This window comes from Acinonyx jubatus, chromosome X, assembly GCF_027475565.1.
Source record: "Acinonyx jubatus isolate Ajub_Pintada_27869175 chromosome X, VMU_Ajub_asm_v1.0, whole genome shotgun sequence".
NCBI classification, from domain to species: domain Eukaryota; kingdom Metazoa; phylum Chordata; class Mammalia; order Carnivora; family Felidae; genus Acinonyx; species Acinonyx jubatus.
In genome coordinates, this window is record NC_069389.1 from 41,127,674 (window position 1) to 41,147,410 (window position 19,737).

Here is a 19,737-nt window from a genome sequence, read left to right on the forward strand (position 1 = left end):
AACCTCTTCTGTATATTAATATGTATAATATTATAATTATATATATATACACATATATATATATATAATATATATAATTTAAAGTGAAAAACAGAACCACTTCTAAAACCATGACTCGGAATCCAGTGCTTAATATCTCCAGAATACATTAAAGCCAAGCGTGTGAGAATAAAAACACGACATAAGAATAAAAGGATGAGATTTTTGGCTGGGATATGTATCCAGAATACAGCATCAAAGTGACCAACGGGGTAAAACTGAACTTGATGACTCAGAGCATTCTCACAATCTAAAATCTCTTGCTGAGGAAATAATGTATAATTTTTCCATTTTAACATTATCAAGAATCTCATATGTCTCATGCACTATACTGGTCATGGAAACATCTGTGATTCCCACTCTGGGTGAAAATAGTGTATTCATTATGTTGACGCTGGGGCACCTGGGTGGCTCAGTTGGTTGAGCGTCTGACTTCAGCTCAGGTCATGATCTCACAGTCCATGAGTTCGAGCCCCACATCAGGCTCTGTGCTGACCGCTTGCTCGGAGCCTGGAGCCTGCTTCAGATTCTGTGTCTCCTTCTCTCTCTGCCCCTCCCCCACTCACGCTTTGTCTCACTCTGTTTCTCAAAAATAAATAAATAAATGTAAAAATTTTTTTAATTATATTAAAGCTTATTTGCAGTAACAAAGAGATTATAAGGTAAAGTGACTTAAATACTGAAGAATATTCCTCTCTCAGATAAAGTTGCTAATATCACAGCCCTTTGGAAAACCTTGTTGCTCATGTTTATTTGGGAATCCAGGTTCCTTCCATTACATAATCCGGCCATCTCTTGGGTTTGTGCGTGCGTGTGTGTGTGTGTGTGTGTGTGCGCGCGTGCGTGCCACCTGCACATTTGTATCTGTGTTGCTGCCAAGGCCAGGTTTTAGTAAAGCAAGAAGGCTGAAGAGGGTATAGAGAAAACATGCCTACTGTCGCAGTGCGCTGACTTGAAAGTGGCAGCTATCGTATTCTCTCACGTTCTGTTGATGAGAACGTTGTCACATGGCCAAACCAATTTTCTCAAAGGAGGCTGAGAAATGCTATCATGACTGGGCAGCCATATGCCTGGCTACTTTCCTGTTATTGCAAAAGAATGCTGAAATAGGTTGTAGTGGACAGCTTTCAGTCTACCACAGATAGCTGATCTTCTCTCTGATTTTATGCTTCTTGTTAGATGTGTATGATTTTAGGTCCAACAAAACAGTTATACCTAGATGGAGAGTTGGAGTGTGGATATCTACTTATTCTTTTATATAGGCCAGAATAGCTATCACCCCCAGTATTTTTCCTATAGGCGTAAGTTTTTCTCGATTTTATGGAGATTGACATACATCACTGTATAGATTTAAGGTGTACTGCATCATGATCTAACTTAAATACATCGTGGAAGATCAGCACAATAAGTTTAGTTAAAACCCATTGCATAAGATACCAAAAAAAAAAAAGGTTTTTTTTTTCCTTATGATGAGAACTTTAATGATCTACTCTGCTGGCAAATTAAATTGGCTTTTTGATCACATTAATTTGGTCTAGTTGCTAATAAACAAAAAGGAACAAGACTAGTGAGGATTTAGAATCAAAAGCTAATGAGGACTTAGACTCTGAATCACCTCCTCCAAACCTAGTGTATCCACAGATTATTTTCCCTTAAAACCTTTGTCTTTTAAAACTTCAGTCCACCCTACTTTATATCCGAGCCTCCTACCAAAATAGAGCTAGATTGGTTATGTTGAACTCCGATCTCCAATGCTTAATAACTTATGTTTTAGTGCAAATTATACGTATAACCATTCTGAGCTTTACTTTCCTTATCTACGATAGGTAGATAATAATAGAAATACCTAATAATAGAAAATACCTCAAAGGGCTTGTGAAAGGATTAAGTGAGTGAGTGTGTGTGTGTTTCTTTTTTTTTATTTTTTACTTTTTTTAATGTTTACTTTTGAGAGAGAGAAAGAGAGACAAAGTGTGAGTGGGGTAGGGGCACAGAGAGAGGGAGACACAGAATCCGAAGCAGGCTCCAGGCTCTGAGCTGTCAGCAAAGAGCCTGAGGCAAGACTGGAACCTACAAACTGTGAGATTATGACCTGAGCTGAAGCCTGACGTTTAACTGACTGAGCCACCCAGGCGCCCCACTGTCTTGAAATTCTCAATAATGTGAAATTTTGACATTTTTAATGTTTATTTATTTTTGAGAGTTGGGGCGGAGGGGGAGAGCAGGCTCCAGGATCCAAGGTGTCAGCACAGAGCCTGACGCGGGGCTTGAACTTAGGAGCCACAAGATCATGACCTGAGCTGAAGTCGTACGCTTAACCGACTGAGCCACCCAGGCACCCCAATGTGTGTATGTATTTCTCAGAACAATGCTTGGAACATCATAAGTGTCATGCAGGAACTTGGCACATAGTAAGTGCTATATGTGTATTTCTTGTTATCACTGTCATTATCATCATCATATATACTGGTTTCCCTGTGTTCAATTTGGATTAGCTTATGTGTACCTTTTAATACCCTGCTATCTATTCTTTGTGTCAATTTTACTTTTTCTTTCTCTTTTTAGATGGGAGGCTTGGGATTAAGACCCCACAAAGAAGAATTTCTGGAAAAGCTTCATTTCATAGTGAAATGGAGGGTGAAGATACAACAGATGATTCATTGTATTCCATTTTAGAAGAACTGTGGCAAGATTCTGAACAGATTAAAAGATATCAGGAAAAACAGAGCAAACCTCTGAGTCATGCTGTTTTCATCAATAAGAAAATATTGAATACAGAGTGGGACTTTGAATATAAAGACAGTGGAAAATTTGTGCCTTCAAGCCCAAATCGTATTCCTTCACAGAAAAGACCCCATAAACGTGACTCATTTGGAAAGAGTTTTAAGCAGAATTTAGACTTACATACTCCTAGTAAAAACATTGCAACAAAGAATTTTGATAAAAATATTGGACGTGGTCAAGTTTTCACTCAGAGCTCTTCTTATACTAGCCATGCAAATACTCCTACAGGAGGGCAATTCTGTGAAAGTAATCAGTGTGGAAAAGTCCTCAGCCTTAAACAAGCATTCAGTCACAATCTGAAATTTCCTGCTGGGGAGAAAACAAATGTGTGTACTGAGTTTGGGAAGATCTTCACCCAGAAGTCACACCTCTTTGCACCCCAGAGAATCCATACTATGGAAAAACCTCGCGAACTTGGCAAATGTGTAAATGTTTTTACACAGAAGCCACTACTCAGTATATATCTGAGAGTTCATAGAGACGAAAAATTGTACATATGTCCTGACTGTGGGAAGGCATTCATCCATAATTCAGAATTAATTATGCATAAGAAAACTCATACTAGAGAAAAACCCTATAAATGCAGTGAATGTGGAAAATCATTTTTCCAGGTGTCATCTCTACTTAGGCATCAGACCACTCATACTGGAGAAAAACTCTATGAATGCAGTGAATGTGGGAAAGGCTTCTCCCTGAACTCAGCCCTCAATGTGCATCAGAAAATTCATACTGGGGAGAGACACCACAAATGTAGTGAGTGTGGGAAAGCCTTTACCCAAAAATCAACACTCAGGATGCATCAGAGAATTCACACAGGAGAGAGATCTTATATATGTACTGAATGTGGGCAGGCCTTCATCCAGAAAGCACACTTGATTGCCCATCAAAGAATTCATACTGGAGAGAAGCCTTATGAATGCAGTGACTGTGGGAAGTCTTTCCCTTCTAAGTCACAACTCCAGATGCATAAGCGAATTCACACAGGAGAGAAACCCTATATATGCACTGAATGTGGGAAGGCCTTTACCAACAGATCAAATCTCAATACTCACCAGAAATCTCATACTGGAGAGAAGTCTTACATATGTGCTGAATGTGGAAAGGCCTTCACTGACCGGTCAAATTTCAATAAACACCAGACCATTCATACTGGAGAGAAACCCTATGTTTGTGCTGACTGTGGCAGGGCCTTCATCCAGAAGTCAGAGTTAATTACACATCAGAGAATTCATACTACAGAGAAGCCTTATAAATGTCCTGAATGTGAAAAATCCTTCTCCAAGAAACCACATCTCAAAGTACATCAGCGAATTCACACAGGAGAGAAACCTTACATGTGTGCCGAATGTGGGAAGGCCTTCACTGACCGGTCAAATTTCAATAAGCACCAGACAATTCATACTGGAGAGAAACCCTATAAATGCAGTGACTGTGGAAAGGGCTTCACTCAGAAATCAGTTCTGAGTATGCATCGCAATATTCATACATGAAAGTAACCCTGTTTCTTAAAAATGAGAAAGCCTTATCACAGAAGTCAGGTCTACATGTGTATTATGAAATCTATCCAAGACAGACCCTACATGAATACACTGCATAATAAAAAGCATTTTTCAGGCTCTTGCACCTGAGATGAGAAAAACTATTCCAGAGACCCTCTAAGAATGCATTGATTCAAAGGGACTTTTCATATTTGCATGGCTTCACAAAATAGAATCGAATCCTGTCAGTTTGGGGAAAATGCTGTCAGTTTGATGCATTAGGTAAAGCCTTCCTGTAGAAAGTGTGATAAGGCAAATTGTTACCCAATTCTTTATAGATGGAGTGAGCAAAATTATGTAAATGACAGTCATGTTTACTGTGTTATATTAGGCAATTTAAAGTGGCAACAAAGTGAAAGGAAGAACAACAAAATAATGTATTTGATGTGTAAACCTACACTCAGTTCTGTAGGGTGTTTGTGGCAGAACACATTGCACAACAGAAGGAATAATTGAATTGAAATTCTTTTTTGAATTTAATATAATTGTGTCTGTCAAATATGTTTCCTATTGAATCCTCCCGCGAATCCACAGTTTTAATGTCATTATGGTTTTATATATACCCACATCTGCAGATATACTCTTACATGAACACATAAATATAATCCTATCATTCATACTGGTTTCCACAACATTCTATTTTTATCTTCTTTAATTGTGGTACAATGCAAAATAGCCACAGACCTCTCCCATCCTTTTATGCACACCCCTTTGCAATGTTACTCTTTTTTTCTTTTATTAAGAGGTAGAACTGTGTCTACTCCTTGACTCTCGGCTTGGCCATGTGATTTGCTTTGGCCAATATACATTAGCAAAGAGATTCAAGAAGAGGCCTGGAGAAAAGTCTGCCTTGAGGCTTATCTTCTCTTGCTGCTCTTTGGAATTCTGAGACCTTCCTGTGAAGAAACTCAAGAGTACTCAGCTGGAGGGTGAGAAGCCACATGGAACAGAAATGAGCCAGCACAGATGAGGCCTCTTAGACCAACTGCCAGACATGAGAGTGAGGCCTTCCTCAACCTCCAGCCCCAGCCAAACTGGCCCACACCAAAAGAGCCATACCAGTTAACCAGGCCAACCAGAATTGGGGGATAAATAAAATGATTCTTGTTTTAAGCTGCTAAGTTTTTGGTAGTTTGTTGCACAGAAAATGCTAAGCAATACCTAAAAGTGTATGCTTGCGGAGGTATTGTACCAAAACCTAAGACATGTGGCATTAGCTTTGGGCCTGGGCGGCAGGTGGAGACTGGAAAAACAATGAGGAAAACTGTTAAGAAAGGCTGAAAAAGATGGCAGCTTATGTTATTTACTAAGGAAAAGAATAACAAAACAGTTACCATGCTGTGTGAGAAGATAGAGAATATACCAGATGAACTTGTGGATCTGGCTAAGGAGATTTCCAACAGAATGTTGGAAATATCAATTGGCTTCTTTTTAGCTGCATATGGTAAGGTACAAAAAGAGATGAACTAGGGAAATAACTGTTCCATTTGCAAGCAGAATTCAGAAGAAATATTTAAAAAGCCAGGACTTGCTGGGTTGGAAAATAACTATTTCTCACATCTCCAGTCTCTCCGGACATCAAAATATTCTCAAGGTGAAAAGTGGCCTCAGGGTAGAGATCAAATCATGGGTGTGGCTATAAGACCCTTTGTTAAAATGTGTGGAATATTTAAGTTGGTGTTTGGGAAACTCTCTCAGCTAAACCAGATGGCTTCTAAAAACTTCATGACATCGTCCAGTAACCTGACATATTGATAAAGTAGAGAAGGGGCCTGTCTTAAAAAGAATGGTCAGTGTGGCATTTGGGGCATGGAGTAAATACAAACCAGATTCATAGAACACCTATAAAGTTTCTAATAGAGTTTTACTACCTCCAGGTTGGACTTAAAGGAATTGAAACAGTCCAAAATGAAAAGTGGTCTCTGGACTACCTTTTCTACCTTCTATGAACATGAAGCAAGCAGAAAAAGTTATTCAGCTGCCATTTCTTATGGAAAAAGAAGGATGTCTCAGAAAGGAGACCCAAGAACAATATATTAAAAAGGACTGGGAAGCTGTTCCCGGGTAGAACTGTGACCCAATCAAGAAACATCCTGCCCCTGGAGCAGGGAGATCTGACAACATTTGCTCTGTGGGATTTCAGAATTATTATGGAGCAGTGACTAATATGTGCCTCTTGTTCCTCCCTTCTTTTAAATGAAAGTGTCTATTGTAGTTCTCCAGTCCCTACCCTATGTTTCCATTTGTGTGTGTGTGTTTTGAGTGTGTGTGGGGGGGGGGAGGGGAGGGGTGATGGTCATATAACCTACCATTTAGCTCACAGGTCTCTGGATCAAGAAACAAATTGCACCCAAGGAGCTTCAGCCACATCTGAACCTGATACAGAAGACTTGAGGTCCTGGATTTGATGCCATAATTTGGGATAAGACATTTAGAGGTCTTGGAATGAGGATGAACATATTTTGCATGGTGTGATATGTAAATAGTGACCAGAAGATAGATTGTGTTAGATAGAAAAACGTTACAAATTTCTGCCATCCCTATATGTGTGTCCCTTTACAATCTTTATTTTGCTTTGTGTTTCAGTTGGGATAACTTCTATTAACCTATCTTCAAGTTCACTAATTTTAACCCCTTCCCTGTTAGGTCTGTTTAACCCCTACTTCTGTTAGGTCTACTGATGAACCCATGAAAGGCATTCTTCATCTCAGTTATGTTTTCTTTTTTATTTCTAGCATTTCCATTTGACTCTTCTAGTTTTCATTTTTCTGCTGAAATTCCCCATCTGTTCATACCTGTTGTTCACACTTCCCACCATCCTCTCTAACATATGAATCATTGTTATTTTAAATTCCCTATTTGATAGTACTAACAACTGGGTCAGCTGAGTCTAGATTTATTTTTATTGCTCTGTCTCTTAACAGCAGATTGTTTATTCTGTTTTGCATCTAATAATTTTTGGCTGAATGTAAGATATTGTATGTAGGAGAGTAGAAACTGAGATAAATAATATTTATTCCTGGAAATAATCATGGCTGCTCTTTTGATAAATCATTAGAGAGGAAGGGGGGAAGGTCCATCTAGTCAGAATTTGGGCTGGATTTAGGTTTTGTTGTTGCTGTGGTTATCTTCATTGTACCATAGACTTCAAATTTCTCTAGTATTACCTTGGGCTTAATGTAGGCATTGGTTTTACAGATCATTTTTCTCAATATTCTTGCACCACCCTTGCCTTTAGACCTTTCCTGTGTGCCTGCATCTCAGGGAGGATCTCTCTCCATGCCTATGTCTCTCCCTTAGTAGTAGACTACTGTTATTACTTGGGCCGTAGTGACCCGATGATGGCAGTTGTCCTAAACCAACCTTAGTTTTAGGCAGGCCCTGTATCCCTAGGTCTTGAGGGTGGTGCTTTTTCAGTGATCCTGCACCTCCCCGTTGGTAACATGCCTTTAATGGTCTGAGCTCAGGATGATTACCTGCCCTTCCCCCAAAAATGGAAGTTTTTTTTTCCCTTTTCCCTTTTCTCTAGCCACAGTGGATCTGCACCTGTATCTGGGAACAACAGGGTTTGCATCACTTCTCTTTAAGTGGCTTAAGGCTTTTGTTCATTAAGGAAATAGGGTCCCATTGGGGCTTCGTGCTATTTCTGTATCAGCAGCTTTCCCCTTGCAGGCCTATACCACTGAGAGAGGCTTTCTCCAGTCTCCTTCCCTACCCCCATTATTTCTTGTGAGGATCCAGTGGAGGTTTGTAGGGAAGAGCTTGCAAGTGAAGGCCAACTACCTTTAGGTCTCCAGCCCTCAGTGCTTCTATATTCTCATATTATCCCGCACTCAGCCTTTAGAACTTCATTAAAACTTCTTGCTGAAATTTTAACTGCTGGCATGGTGGGCCCATATTCCTTCTTGCTTTGCCACAGGTGATCCAGGGACAACTTCGTGTCTCCCTTGAGGCACTTGTCTTATATATAAGCTAGTTGGTTGCTCTATGATCTTAGTTCTCTGGTGAGTTCAAGAAAAGTTATGATTTTATAGATTACCCATATTTTCTTCTTATTATAAGAATGGGAGCTATGCTCTTTCCAGATGTCTATATCCTAGGCAGAAGCCAGAAATCTGGACGGTCTCCTTTGGCCACTAGCAGCAGAAAATATGCCCCCCCCCCTTCAATGTGACTCTTCCACTTCACCCATCAAGAGAGAGAGAGTCTATTTCTCCATCCCTTGAAACTGGGATCGCGATTTCTTTGGCCAATGGGACATTAGCAAATATAACATAAGCAGAGGTTTGATAAGTGCTTGCATATTGAGGTTTGCCCATTCTTGCTCCTCTTTGGAATCCTAAGGACAAGGGTTGTGCTATTAGATGATGAGAGACTTCATGGAGCAGTGATGGAACAGAGATGACCCATCCCAGTTAAAGTTCCCTACGCCAACCAGATTTTCATCTGCCAGACATGCAAATGAAGCTATACTAGCCACCCAACCCTAGCCACCCACAAGCCCACTGTGGTCAGTGTCATCTGAGCTGACCCTGCATGATCCACACTTCCTGGTATCCACGCCTTTTTATAATCTCCTCCTCAAGCTTGGGCTGGATTTAGTGACTTGATTCTAGTAAATAGAATGAGGCTGAGGTAATGGGATGTTACTTCCAAGGTGAGGTTACAGAGGGATGTGGCTTCTGTTTTGGATACTCAGATGGCTCACCCTAGGGGAAGCTAGTTGCCATCTCATGAGGCAGATCTATGGAGAGACCCATGTGAGTGAGTTTGGGAACATATCCTCCCAGCGTAGCCTTCAGATGAGAGCCCCAAATGACAGTCTTTTGAAGATCTTCAGCCAGAGGCACCCTTCTGAGCCTCACTTGAATTCCTGACCCACAGAAACTGTGAGATAAATATTTGTTGTTTTAAGCTGCTAAATTTTAGGGTAACTTGTAACATATTAATAGATTAATAATACACTGACCCAGACTAGAAAAACTCTGCCATCCATCTCACCCATCCCAGACAACTCACAGAATCATGGATTAAGTATTGATTGTTTTAAGCCACTAAGTTTTGGGTGGCTTGTTACCCAGAAAAAGGTAACTAATACATTTACTATTTACTGAATTTCCTTCTCCACTCTTCATCTCCAACAGATAAACAGTACTAATCAACTACTATGAACACTTTTCATGTTTTAATCTGTGCTCTTAATTATATATAGACATATGTATGTTACCATGCTTATAATCAGAGAGAAGCTATGTAAGAATTATTTTTTTCCTTGATTTTCAAATATGGGATCTTCTCATACAACTGTCTCTGCATCTTGCTTTATTCCCCAATAATAACTATTTTGAATGGTTGCATGATAGTTCATAGGGATGAATATAAAATAGTTTATTCAATCTTTTTCTTATTAAGGTTTATACACCTGTCACTTCTCAGCCTTTTGGCTAAGATCGAGTGAAGATTTAGACACACACACACACACACACACATCCTTTTTTCAACCTTTTGTTACTAGGAACAATGCAGTTAAAAATATTAAGAGTTAGTTTGTATAGTGGTTAGGTAGATGGGCTCAAGAACCTGTCTGCTAGGGTTTTAATCCTGGCTCTACTAGTTACTAGCTGTGTTACCGTAGGCAGGTTAGTTAACCTTTTTGTCCTATTTTCTTCAGCTTTAAAGGATGTTCACACTAGTACCTATCTTAAAGATTTGACATGAGAAGTGTATTAGCTTCTTAGGGCTGCTGTAACAAATTGAGTGGCTTAAAACAACAGAAATTGTTTGGTCTTACAGTTATGGAGGCCAGAAGTCTGAAATCAAAGTGTCAGCAGGGCCATGTTCCCTCTGAAATCCCTAGGAAAGGAACTTCCATACCTGTCTCCTGGTTTCTGGTAGCCTCGGGCATTCCTTGGCATTAGATAACATTAATCACATGGCCATTTTCTCCCCATGTATCTTCACATTATATTCCCTTTGCATGTCTGTCTCTGTGTCTAATCTTCTTCTTGTAAGGACACAAGTCATATTGAATTAAGCCCACTCTAATGTTAACTTGGTTGCTTTCTATAAAGACTTTTTCCAAACAAGTTTACATTGTGAGGTGCTGGGGGTTAGAACTTGGACATATCTTTTCGGGGAGACATGATTACCCATAACAAGAAGTTAATGCACTTACCTGTATGAAGCACTTAGAACTATGCATGGAGAGTTCTTGATGAATATTAGATATACCCCACTTCCTGTACCTGCTCAAATCCCCCTATAATTCTCTGTGCCTGGGCAGGATATGAGAGCTTCTCTGTGGTGTCTTAGTCTCATCCAGTTACCTAAAGAAAATGTATTGGGTGACTGGAAAAGTAGGCCTCAGACCAAGGTTTTTGCTTCCAACGTTTGAGGACCAGGCCAAGAGGGATTCATCTATAGAGGATAACAGGAAGGAGCAGCCAGAGGTAAAAACATACCAGGTGAGGAAGGGGCTGACAGAAGACAGTGTTGGAAACACTGTGGAAGCAGTGCTTCAGCGGGGAAATTGTCCAGACTGGAGGTCAACTCATATGAGGATGGAAAACTGCTTCTTGAAATTTGTGACAAGGAGGTCATTGTTAACTTAGATGAGTGTTATTTAAATTTTTTTTAATGTTTACTTTTATTTTTGAGAGAGACACGGAGCACAAGCGGGGGAGGGGCAGAGAGAGAGAGGGAGACACAGAATCCGAAGCAGGCTCCAGGCTCTGAGCTGTCAGCACAGAGCCCCACGCGGGGCTTGAACTCACGAACCATGAGATCATGACCTGAGCCTAAGTCAGACGCTTAACCTACTGAGCCACCCAGGCGCCCCAATGAGTGTTATTTTAAAAGTGAATTTAACTAAAGGGAAAAAACTTAGCAAACCTGACGGAATTTCTGAACTCAGGTAATGTTACTTCACCACAAAACTTTTTCAGTAGAAAAATAATTAGGTCATTGGGCTGTACTGCTCTGTTGTCTGGGTTATACTAAGAAATGCGTTTTTCAAGAGTCCTATTTGGCTCCAGATTAGAATTGTCCAGAAGTAAAAATTGCATGAGGTTTGGGAGGTCAAAGTGAAGGAATAACCATTACTCTACAAGTCTGAGATTAGATACAGTAGAGGAGAGATGCAGAGGTACCCAGAAAGTTTTAATTTTTCCTCTCTCTCTTCCATTCTATATTCCATCCTTCTTTGTATCTCCCAGCCCTGCTGACCACCAGTGATCCCAGGTCTACCACCAGATGCTTGGTTGAGGCCCATAAAGGCAACAGCTTTTCATAGACTTCTCTTTAAGTTCTCCCTTGACAATCTCACTGTGGCAGCTGGATGTGCCTGGCTTCTCAGATTTTCCTGCAAGCTCTGCCTTATCCTCCCATGCCAGCATTTCAAAAGGGCTGTTTTAGTGACTTCTCTAATCTTCCATCTCCCCTTTCCATACCTTTACTTTCCCAGCTACTCTCACAATTGTGCATGGTCGAATTCATATTAAAAAACTCCTTATTCCATAATAATTATAGTGAATCCACTCTCTAATTGAACCCTGACTGCTAAGTTACTTCCTTTTCCTGAAAACTTAGTGAGTTTTGCTTTTCTAAAATTGGGTGATGCCATTGAGAAGTCTTAGGCTAATCTCTCTTTTTGTCTTGTACCTTTCTGCCTTATGATTCTTTTATATACTCAAAGTTAATGATCTTTAGAAGCATATGCCTTGGTCTTGATTTTTGTGAATTAATTTTAGTTACAAAGAGCAGTTTCAATCATGATTCAAGCCTTTCATTTCAGTGAAGTTTTAATTTACCTAAATTTTTTTCTGATCCATTTCTTTTCTTCTTCAAGGATATCAATTATGCATATATAATGTCTTTGTCATCTTCTCCATCCATTTCATACCAGTCTACATTCATTTAATATCATTATTTATTTTAGTTGTGAGTGATTATCTCTAGCCTCCTGTTCAAAGATAGATCTCCATGAATCTCTCATATTTCTTATTGTCTGGATATTAACAGCCAGTGTGTTCAGATTTATTTATATTCCAGGACAGTAAAGATAGAAAATGTCTTTCTCCCTGGAGAAATTCCCAGAAAAGATCTGCCTACATTCCAGTATGATAGTGTCAGTGTCTCTCTCTCTCTCTCTCTCTCTCTCTCTCTCTCTCTCTGAAGAGGAGGATGGGCAATAAAACAATATAGCAATATTGGTTTTCCCCCACATTTTAATTATTCAAATTTCCAATCATATAGAAATACTGAAAGAACAGTACAGTGAACACACATAACTTTCACCTAGATTCAACAATGTATATGTAAATTTTTTCTGAAAAGTTGATGGTAAGTTATAGACATAGCATTACACTCATAAATACTTGAGCATCCATTTCCTAAAAATAAGGACATTCTCCCACATAACTGGATTATCATTATCAACCTAATTCAATGATACTTCATATCTAGCCTATTTTCAGATTTCTTCCATTGACCCCCCAAATATATTTTACAGCTTTATTGAGGTATAATTAGCACATGGTAAATAGAATTTGATGAGTTTTGACATATACATGCACCTTTAAAACCATCATTACAATGACAAGCATGTCCCTTGTCATCCAACTGTCCCTCCCACACCCTTCCCCATCCACAGGCACCACTGATCTGTTTTCAGTCATTATAGATTAGTTGCATTTTCTACAATTTTGTATAAATGGAATCATACAATAGGCACTCTTGTTTGGCTTCTTGCATTTACCGTAATTATTTTGTGATTTATTTGTGTTGTTACGTGTATCTATATACGTTCCTTTTTATTGCTAAGTGGTATTTCATTGTATAGATATACCAAATTTGTTTATCCATTCATGTGTTGATTAACATTTGTTATTTCTAATTACAAATAAATTACAATAAAGCTGATATGAACATTTATGTACAAGTCTTTGTGTGGACATAGCTTTCATTTATCTTGTATAAATATCTGGGAATGAATGGTTTGGTCATATGGTGAGTGTATATTTAACTTTTTAAGAAACTGCTAAACTGTTTTCCAAAGTGGTGTACCAATCTTGTATTCCAGCGGTATATAAGTGTTTCATTTGCTTCACATCTTTGTCCTCATTGGGCATGATGATTCCTATTAATTTAAGCCATTTTAGTGGGAGTGAAGTGGTATCTCACTGTGGTTTTAATGTACACTTTCCTAATAACTAATGCTGTTGAGAATCTTGTGCTTGTTTGTCATTTATATATCATCTTGGTGATGTTTCCCTGAAAATATTTCGCCCATTTTTAAATTGGGCTGTTTGTCTTATTATTGAATTGTAAGAGTCCTTTATGTATCCTAGATACTAAATCCTTTGTTAGGTATATATTTTGCAAACATTTTTCTCCCAGGTTTGCCTTTTCATCTCAATAACAGAAGAGAAAAAACTTTTAATTTTAATGATTCCAATTCATTTATACTTTCTTTTATAGCTCATGCTTTTTGAGTAATGGTTAAGAAATTTTTGCAGAACTCAAAGTCACTAAGATTTTATCTTATGCTTTCATCTAGGTGTGTTATAATATTGGCTCCTCTATTTATTTTTAAAGATTTTATTTTTTTTTAATATATGAAATTTATTGTCAAATTGGTTTCCATACAACACCCAGTGCTCATCCCAAAAGGTGCCCTCCTCAATGCCCATCACCCACCCTCTCCTCCCTCCCACCCCCCATCAACCCTCAGTTTGTTCTCAGTTTTTAAGAGTCTCTTATGCTTTGGCTCTCTCCCACTCTAACCTCTTTTTTTTTTTTTTTCCTTCCCCTCCCCCATGGGTTCCTGTTAAGTTTCTCAGGATCCACATAAGAGTGAAACCATATGGTATCTGTCTTTCTCTGTATGGCTTATTTCACTTAGCATCACACTCTCCAGTTCCATCCACGTTGCTACAAAAGGCCATATTTCATTTTTTCTCATTGCCACATAGTATTCCATTGTGTATATAAACCACAATTTCTTTATCCATTCATCAGTTGATGGACATTTAGGCTCTTTCCATAATTTGGCTATTGTTGAGAGTGCTGCTATGAACATTGGGGAACAAGTGCCCCTATGCATCAGTACTCCTATATCCCTTGGATAAATTCCTAGCAGTGCTATTGCTGGGTCATAGGGTAGGTCTATTTTTAATTTTCTGAGGAACCTCCACACTGCTTTCCAGAGCGGCTGCACCAATTTGCATTCCCACCAACAGTGCAAGAGGGTTCCCGTTTCTCCACATCCTCTCCAGCATCTATAGTCTCCTGATTTGTTCATTTTGGCCACTCTGACTGGCGTGAGGTGATACTTGAGTGTGGTTTTGATTTGTATTTCTCTGATAAGGAGCGACGCTGAACATCTTTTCATGTGCCTGTTGGCCATCCGGATGTCTTCTTTAGAGAAGTGTCTATTCATGTTTTCTGCCCATTTCTTCACTGGGTTATTTGTTTTTCAGGTGTGGAGTTTGGTGAGCTCTTTATAGATTTTGGATACTAGCCCTTTGTCCGATATGTCATTTGCAAATATCTTTTCCCATTCCGTTGGTTGCCTTTTAGTTTTCTTGGTTGTTTCCTTTGCTGTGCAGAAGCTTTTTATCTTCATAAGGTCCCAGTAATTCATTTTTGCTTTTATTTCCCTTGCCTTTGGGGATGTGTCGAGTAAGAGATTGCGACGGCTGAGGTCAGAGAGGTCTTTTCCTGCTTTCTCCTCTAGGGTTTTGATGGTTTCCTGTCTCACATTCAGGTCCTTTATCCATTTTGAGTTTACTTTTGTGAATGGTGTCAGAAAGTGGTCTAGTTTCAACCTTCTGCATGTTGCTGTCCAGTTCTCCCAGCACCATTTGTGAAAGAGGCTGTCTTTTTTCCATTGGATGTTCTTTCCTGCTTTGTCAAAGATGAGTTGGCCATACGTTTGTGGGTCTAGTTCTGGGGTTTCTATTCTATTCCATTGGTCTATGTGTCTGTTTTTGTGCCATAAAGATTTTATTTTTAAGTTATCTCCACATGGACCCAACTTGGAGCTCAAACTCACAACCCCAAGACCAAGAGTCACTCACTCTACCGACTGAGCCAGCCAGGCACCCCAATATTGGCTCTTTTAGTTCTGTGATCCATTTTTATTTACTTTTCTATATGGTCTTACTTAGGAAAATATTTAAGTTCGTTTTGTTTTGCATATGGCTGTTCAATTGTTCTAGAACCATTTGTTGAAAAAAATTATTCTTGCTCCACTGAATTGCCTTGTCATCTTTGTAAAAAATCAGTTGGCAGTATTATTTCTTGAAGTACTTCAGTTCTGTTTTTCTCTTTGTCCATTTTTTTTACATTTATTTATTTTTTGAGAGACATAGAGAGGCAGAGCACAAGTTGGGGAGGGGCAGAGAGAGAAGGAGACACAGAATCTGAAGCAGGCTCCAGGCTCTGTGCTGTCAGCACAGAGCCTGACGCGGGGCTCGAACTCACAAACCGCGAGATGCTGACCTGAGCCGAAGTCGGACGCTTAATTGACTGAGCCACCCAGGCACTCCTCTTTGTCCATCTTAATGCCAGTACCACTACTGGTATTGCTGTAGATTCTGTATTACTATAGCATTAGTGCTTACTGTAGCTTCCTGAAGTCAGTTGGTATAAGTCCTCCAACTTTACTTTTCTACAGTCGTTTTGACTATTGTAGGTCTTTTGAAATTCCATATGAATTTTAGAATCAGTTTGTTGGTTACTATAAAACTATAAAATAGGCTGTTTGAGTTTTGATTGAGATTGAATTGAATCTATAGATCTATTTGTAAATAATTGACATTTTAACAATATTGAGTTTTCAGGTCCATGAAGAGGATATATCTTTCCATTTATTTTATTATGAAATTACTCTATCCTGGTTTAAAAAATTATACAATAATAGCCACTCCATTTTTTCTTTTGATTAATTTTAGCAAGTATATATTTTTACGTATATATAAATATATATAATCTCTAGCCCTCCAGAGACTGTGCTGATACCACATGGCCCAAAGCCCCTACCATAAATTATACTCTTAGTGTAGACTGTCCAGCATGGCTCAAGCCTTCAGGTAAACAGACTCTCTTATCAAACAAGACACTCCAAAGGCTTAGAAGTTACCTCCTAGAAGCCAGGGCAAAGGACCAAACCTTTCTCTGGACAAGGTTAATCCTTTACTGTACACTAAGCTTTTTCTGTTTCAGAATCCAATCCAGGATATCACATTCCTTTTAGATGTCACGTTTCTTTAGTCTCCTCCAGTCTGTGACAGCCTCTTGGTATTTCTTGGTCTTCCATGAGCTTGACACTTTTGAAGAGTAGTCATGTACCTTGTAGATTGTCTCTCAGTTTTTGTCTGTTTTATCATGAACAGATGAGGTTATATATTTGAGGGATGGATATCACAGAGATCATGTGCCCTTCTCATTGCATTGTTTCAGGGAACAGATGATATCAACATGACTTATTACTGGTGATATTAACCTTGGTTACTTTGTTATAGTGGTATCTCCCAAGTTTCTCTGTTATAAAGTTATTATTTTTCATCTTTCCATTATCTTCATTAGAAATGAGTCAAAGTCCTCAATATTAAAGGAGAAGGGGGATTAAGCTCCACTTTCTGGTTAGAGAGGTAGCAAAGAGTTTATGGCCATATTTTAAAACCACCACAAGGGAATTACTTTGAGGTTATGCAAATATCCTGTTTCTCCTTAAAGTTTTACCCAGTAATTTTAGCATTCATCAGTGGATCTTACCTTAGGCAATACTGCTGTCTTGTTCTAATAGTAATTTTCTGTTTCCCTCATTGCTTCTGCATTTATTAATTGAGATTCTTCTGTAAGAAAGATTTGCCCTTTCCATCTTGTATTTATTTACTTATTCATTTGTTTATAGCAATATGAATTAATGGACATTTATTTTATTCTTTGTGTTATAATCCAATACTGCATTTTTTAAATATGTGGCACAAATTGTTACAGATTTGGCCATTGTTAGGTCTTGGAAGTTGGTTCCTGCATCCCTCTGACATGCCCCCATCCTTTTATTGTAGAAGAGGGCACTTCCTTATCTACTAGAACTATAGGATGGTCCAGGGTCATCTTGAATTTTCCCTATTCCAGATCTAGAGTCAGCTACTAATTTCTCCAATGAGATCTGGTTCCTTTGCTGGAAATTGGCATTAGAAACCAAACCCTTGGTATTAGTTGTGTTCATTGCTACTGGTGTATTACTGCTAATAGTGTCAAAGAGCAAGGAAATACATACAGATATTCTAACCCATGTACACATGCATATTTATTTTTATTTCTTTAGCTGTGTATATCTTTAAATAAACAAGAGTTTATACTGATATTTTTGACTCAAACCCAGTACCAAAGTGTTCCTTTAGCCTTCTCCCTGTTCTTGTTTATTTATACTTTTTTCTCTGACAGGAAAGAAAAACAGTTGATTCCATTTGTGTGAGCCAATTTTAGGATTCTCTATATTGTTCTCCATTCTCTATTCTGTTCCATCAATCTATGCTTCTTATGCTTTGTCAATACTACACTGTTTTGATAACTGAGTCTCTACAGTGAGTTGTAAAATTTAGTAATGCAAATATTCCAACTTTGTTTTATCTTTCAGAATTGTTTTGGCTATTCTTGCCCCCTTATTTTTTTTTCTTTTTCAAATTTCTATTTAAATTCTAGTTAGTTAACATATAGTGTAATATTGTTTTCAGGAGTAGAAGTTAGTGACTCATCACTTACATACAACACCCCGTGCTCAACAAGTGCCTTCCTTAATACCCATCACCAATTTAGCCCATCCCCCACCCACATCCCTCCATCAACCCTCAGTTTATTCTCTAACATAGTCTCTTATGGTTTGTTTCCCTCTCGTTTTTTCCCTTTCACATATGTTCATCTGTTTTGTTTCTTAACTTCCACGTATGAGTGAAATCATATGACATTTGTCTTTCTCTGCCTGACTTATTTCACTTAGCATAATATACTCAAGCTCCATCCACATCATTACAAATGGCAATATTTCATTCCTTTACAAGGCTGAGTAATGGATTATAGGGTAGTTCTATTTTTAGTTTTTTGAGGAGCCACCATACTGTTTTCCACAGTGGCTGCACCAGTTTGCATTCCCACCAGCAGTGCACAAGGGTTCCTTTTTCTCTGCATCCTCGCAACACCTGTTGTTTCTTGTGTTCTTAATTTTAGCTATTCTGACAGGTGTGAGGTGGTATCTCATTATGACTTTGATTTATATTTCTCTGATGATGAGTGATGTTGAACATCTTTTCATGTGTCTGTTAGCCATCTGGATGTCTTCGGTGAAAAAATTGTCTATTCATGTCTTCTGCCCATTACTTCACTGGATTATTTGGTTTTTGGGTGTTGATTTTGATAAGTTTTTTATAGATTTTGGATACTAACCCTTTATCAGATATGTCATGTGTAAATATCTTCTCCCATTCTGTAGTCTTGCTCCTTTATTTTACCACATTAATTTTTGAATTAGTTTGTTTGTATCTAAAAAACAAAGGCTTGCTGGGAATATGACTGGGATTACCTTGTATCTATAGATCAAATTGAAGAGAATTGTCATCTTAATTTTTTGAGTATGGTCCTTCTTCCCATTTATTTAGATGATGTTTGATTTCTCTCATCAATTTTTTTTTTTTTTTACTTTCAGTATACAGATCCCATACAAATTTTGTTAGGTATCTACCTAAGTAGTTCATTTTTGTGTTTTGTGGTGATATTGTATGTGTTATATTTTTAAATTTCAAATTCCTATTGTTCATAACTGGTATATAGGAAATAAATGACTTTCATATATTGACAGTATATCCTGAGACTTTACTAAACTCCCTAGTTCTAGTTGTAGATTTTTAAATTATCCTTGTGTGGACAACAATGTCTGGAAATATAGTTTTCTTTCTTTCTTTCTAATATGAATGCCTCATTTCTTTTTCTTATCTGACAGCACTATCTAGGACTTGCAGCAGAATGTTGAATAGTCAGAGAGGGCATCCTTGCCTTTTTTCTGATCTTAGGAAGAAAGCATGCAATATTTCACCATTCAGTATGATGTAGGGTTTGTGTAGATGCTATTTAAGTTAAGGAATTTCCATTATATTCCTAGCTTGCTTTGAACTTTTATAATAAATAAATATTTAATTTCATAAACTGCTTTCTTTGCATCTACTGAGATAATTATATGGCATGACTTACATAGTCTGTTAATATGGTGAATTAAAATGATTGATTTTCATATGTTGAAACACCCTTGCATTCCTGGCATGAACCCTCATTGTTGTGATGTGTAAGATATATAAATACGTGTGTGTGTGGGGGG

The 19,737-nt window shown here is 38.3% G+C and overlaps 1 protein-coding gene across 4 annotated transcripts in view; it reads left to right on the forward strand.

Moving 5' to 3' along the window:
• Positions 1–13,896, forward strand: part of ZNF81 (zinc finger protein 81) — a 92,563-nt gene extending 78,667 nt beyond the window's left edge. For 3 of the 4 annotated variants that reach the window (XM_015080999.3, XM_027053971.2, XM_027053972.2), the window contains one exon: positions 2,605–13,896. In XM_015080999.3, the coding sequence (XP_014936485.2) occupies positions 2,605–4,313 (1,709 nt within the window). In that variant the 3' untranslated portion in view covers positions 4,314–13,896. The remainder of the gene's footprint in view (positions 1–2,604) is intronic. The other variant, XM_053202273.1, reaches the window with a different exon arrangement.
• Positions 13,897–19,737: the final 5,841 nt, after the last annotated feature.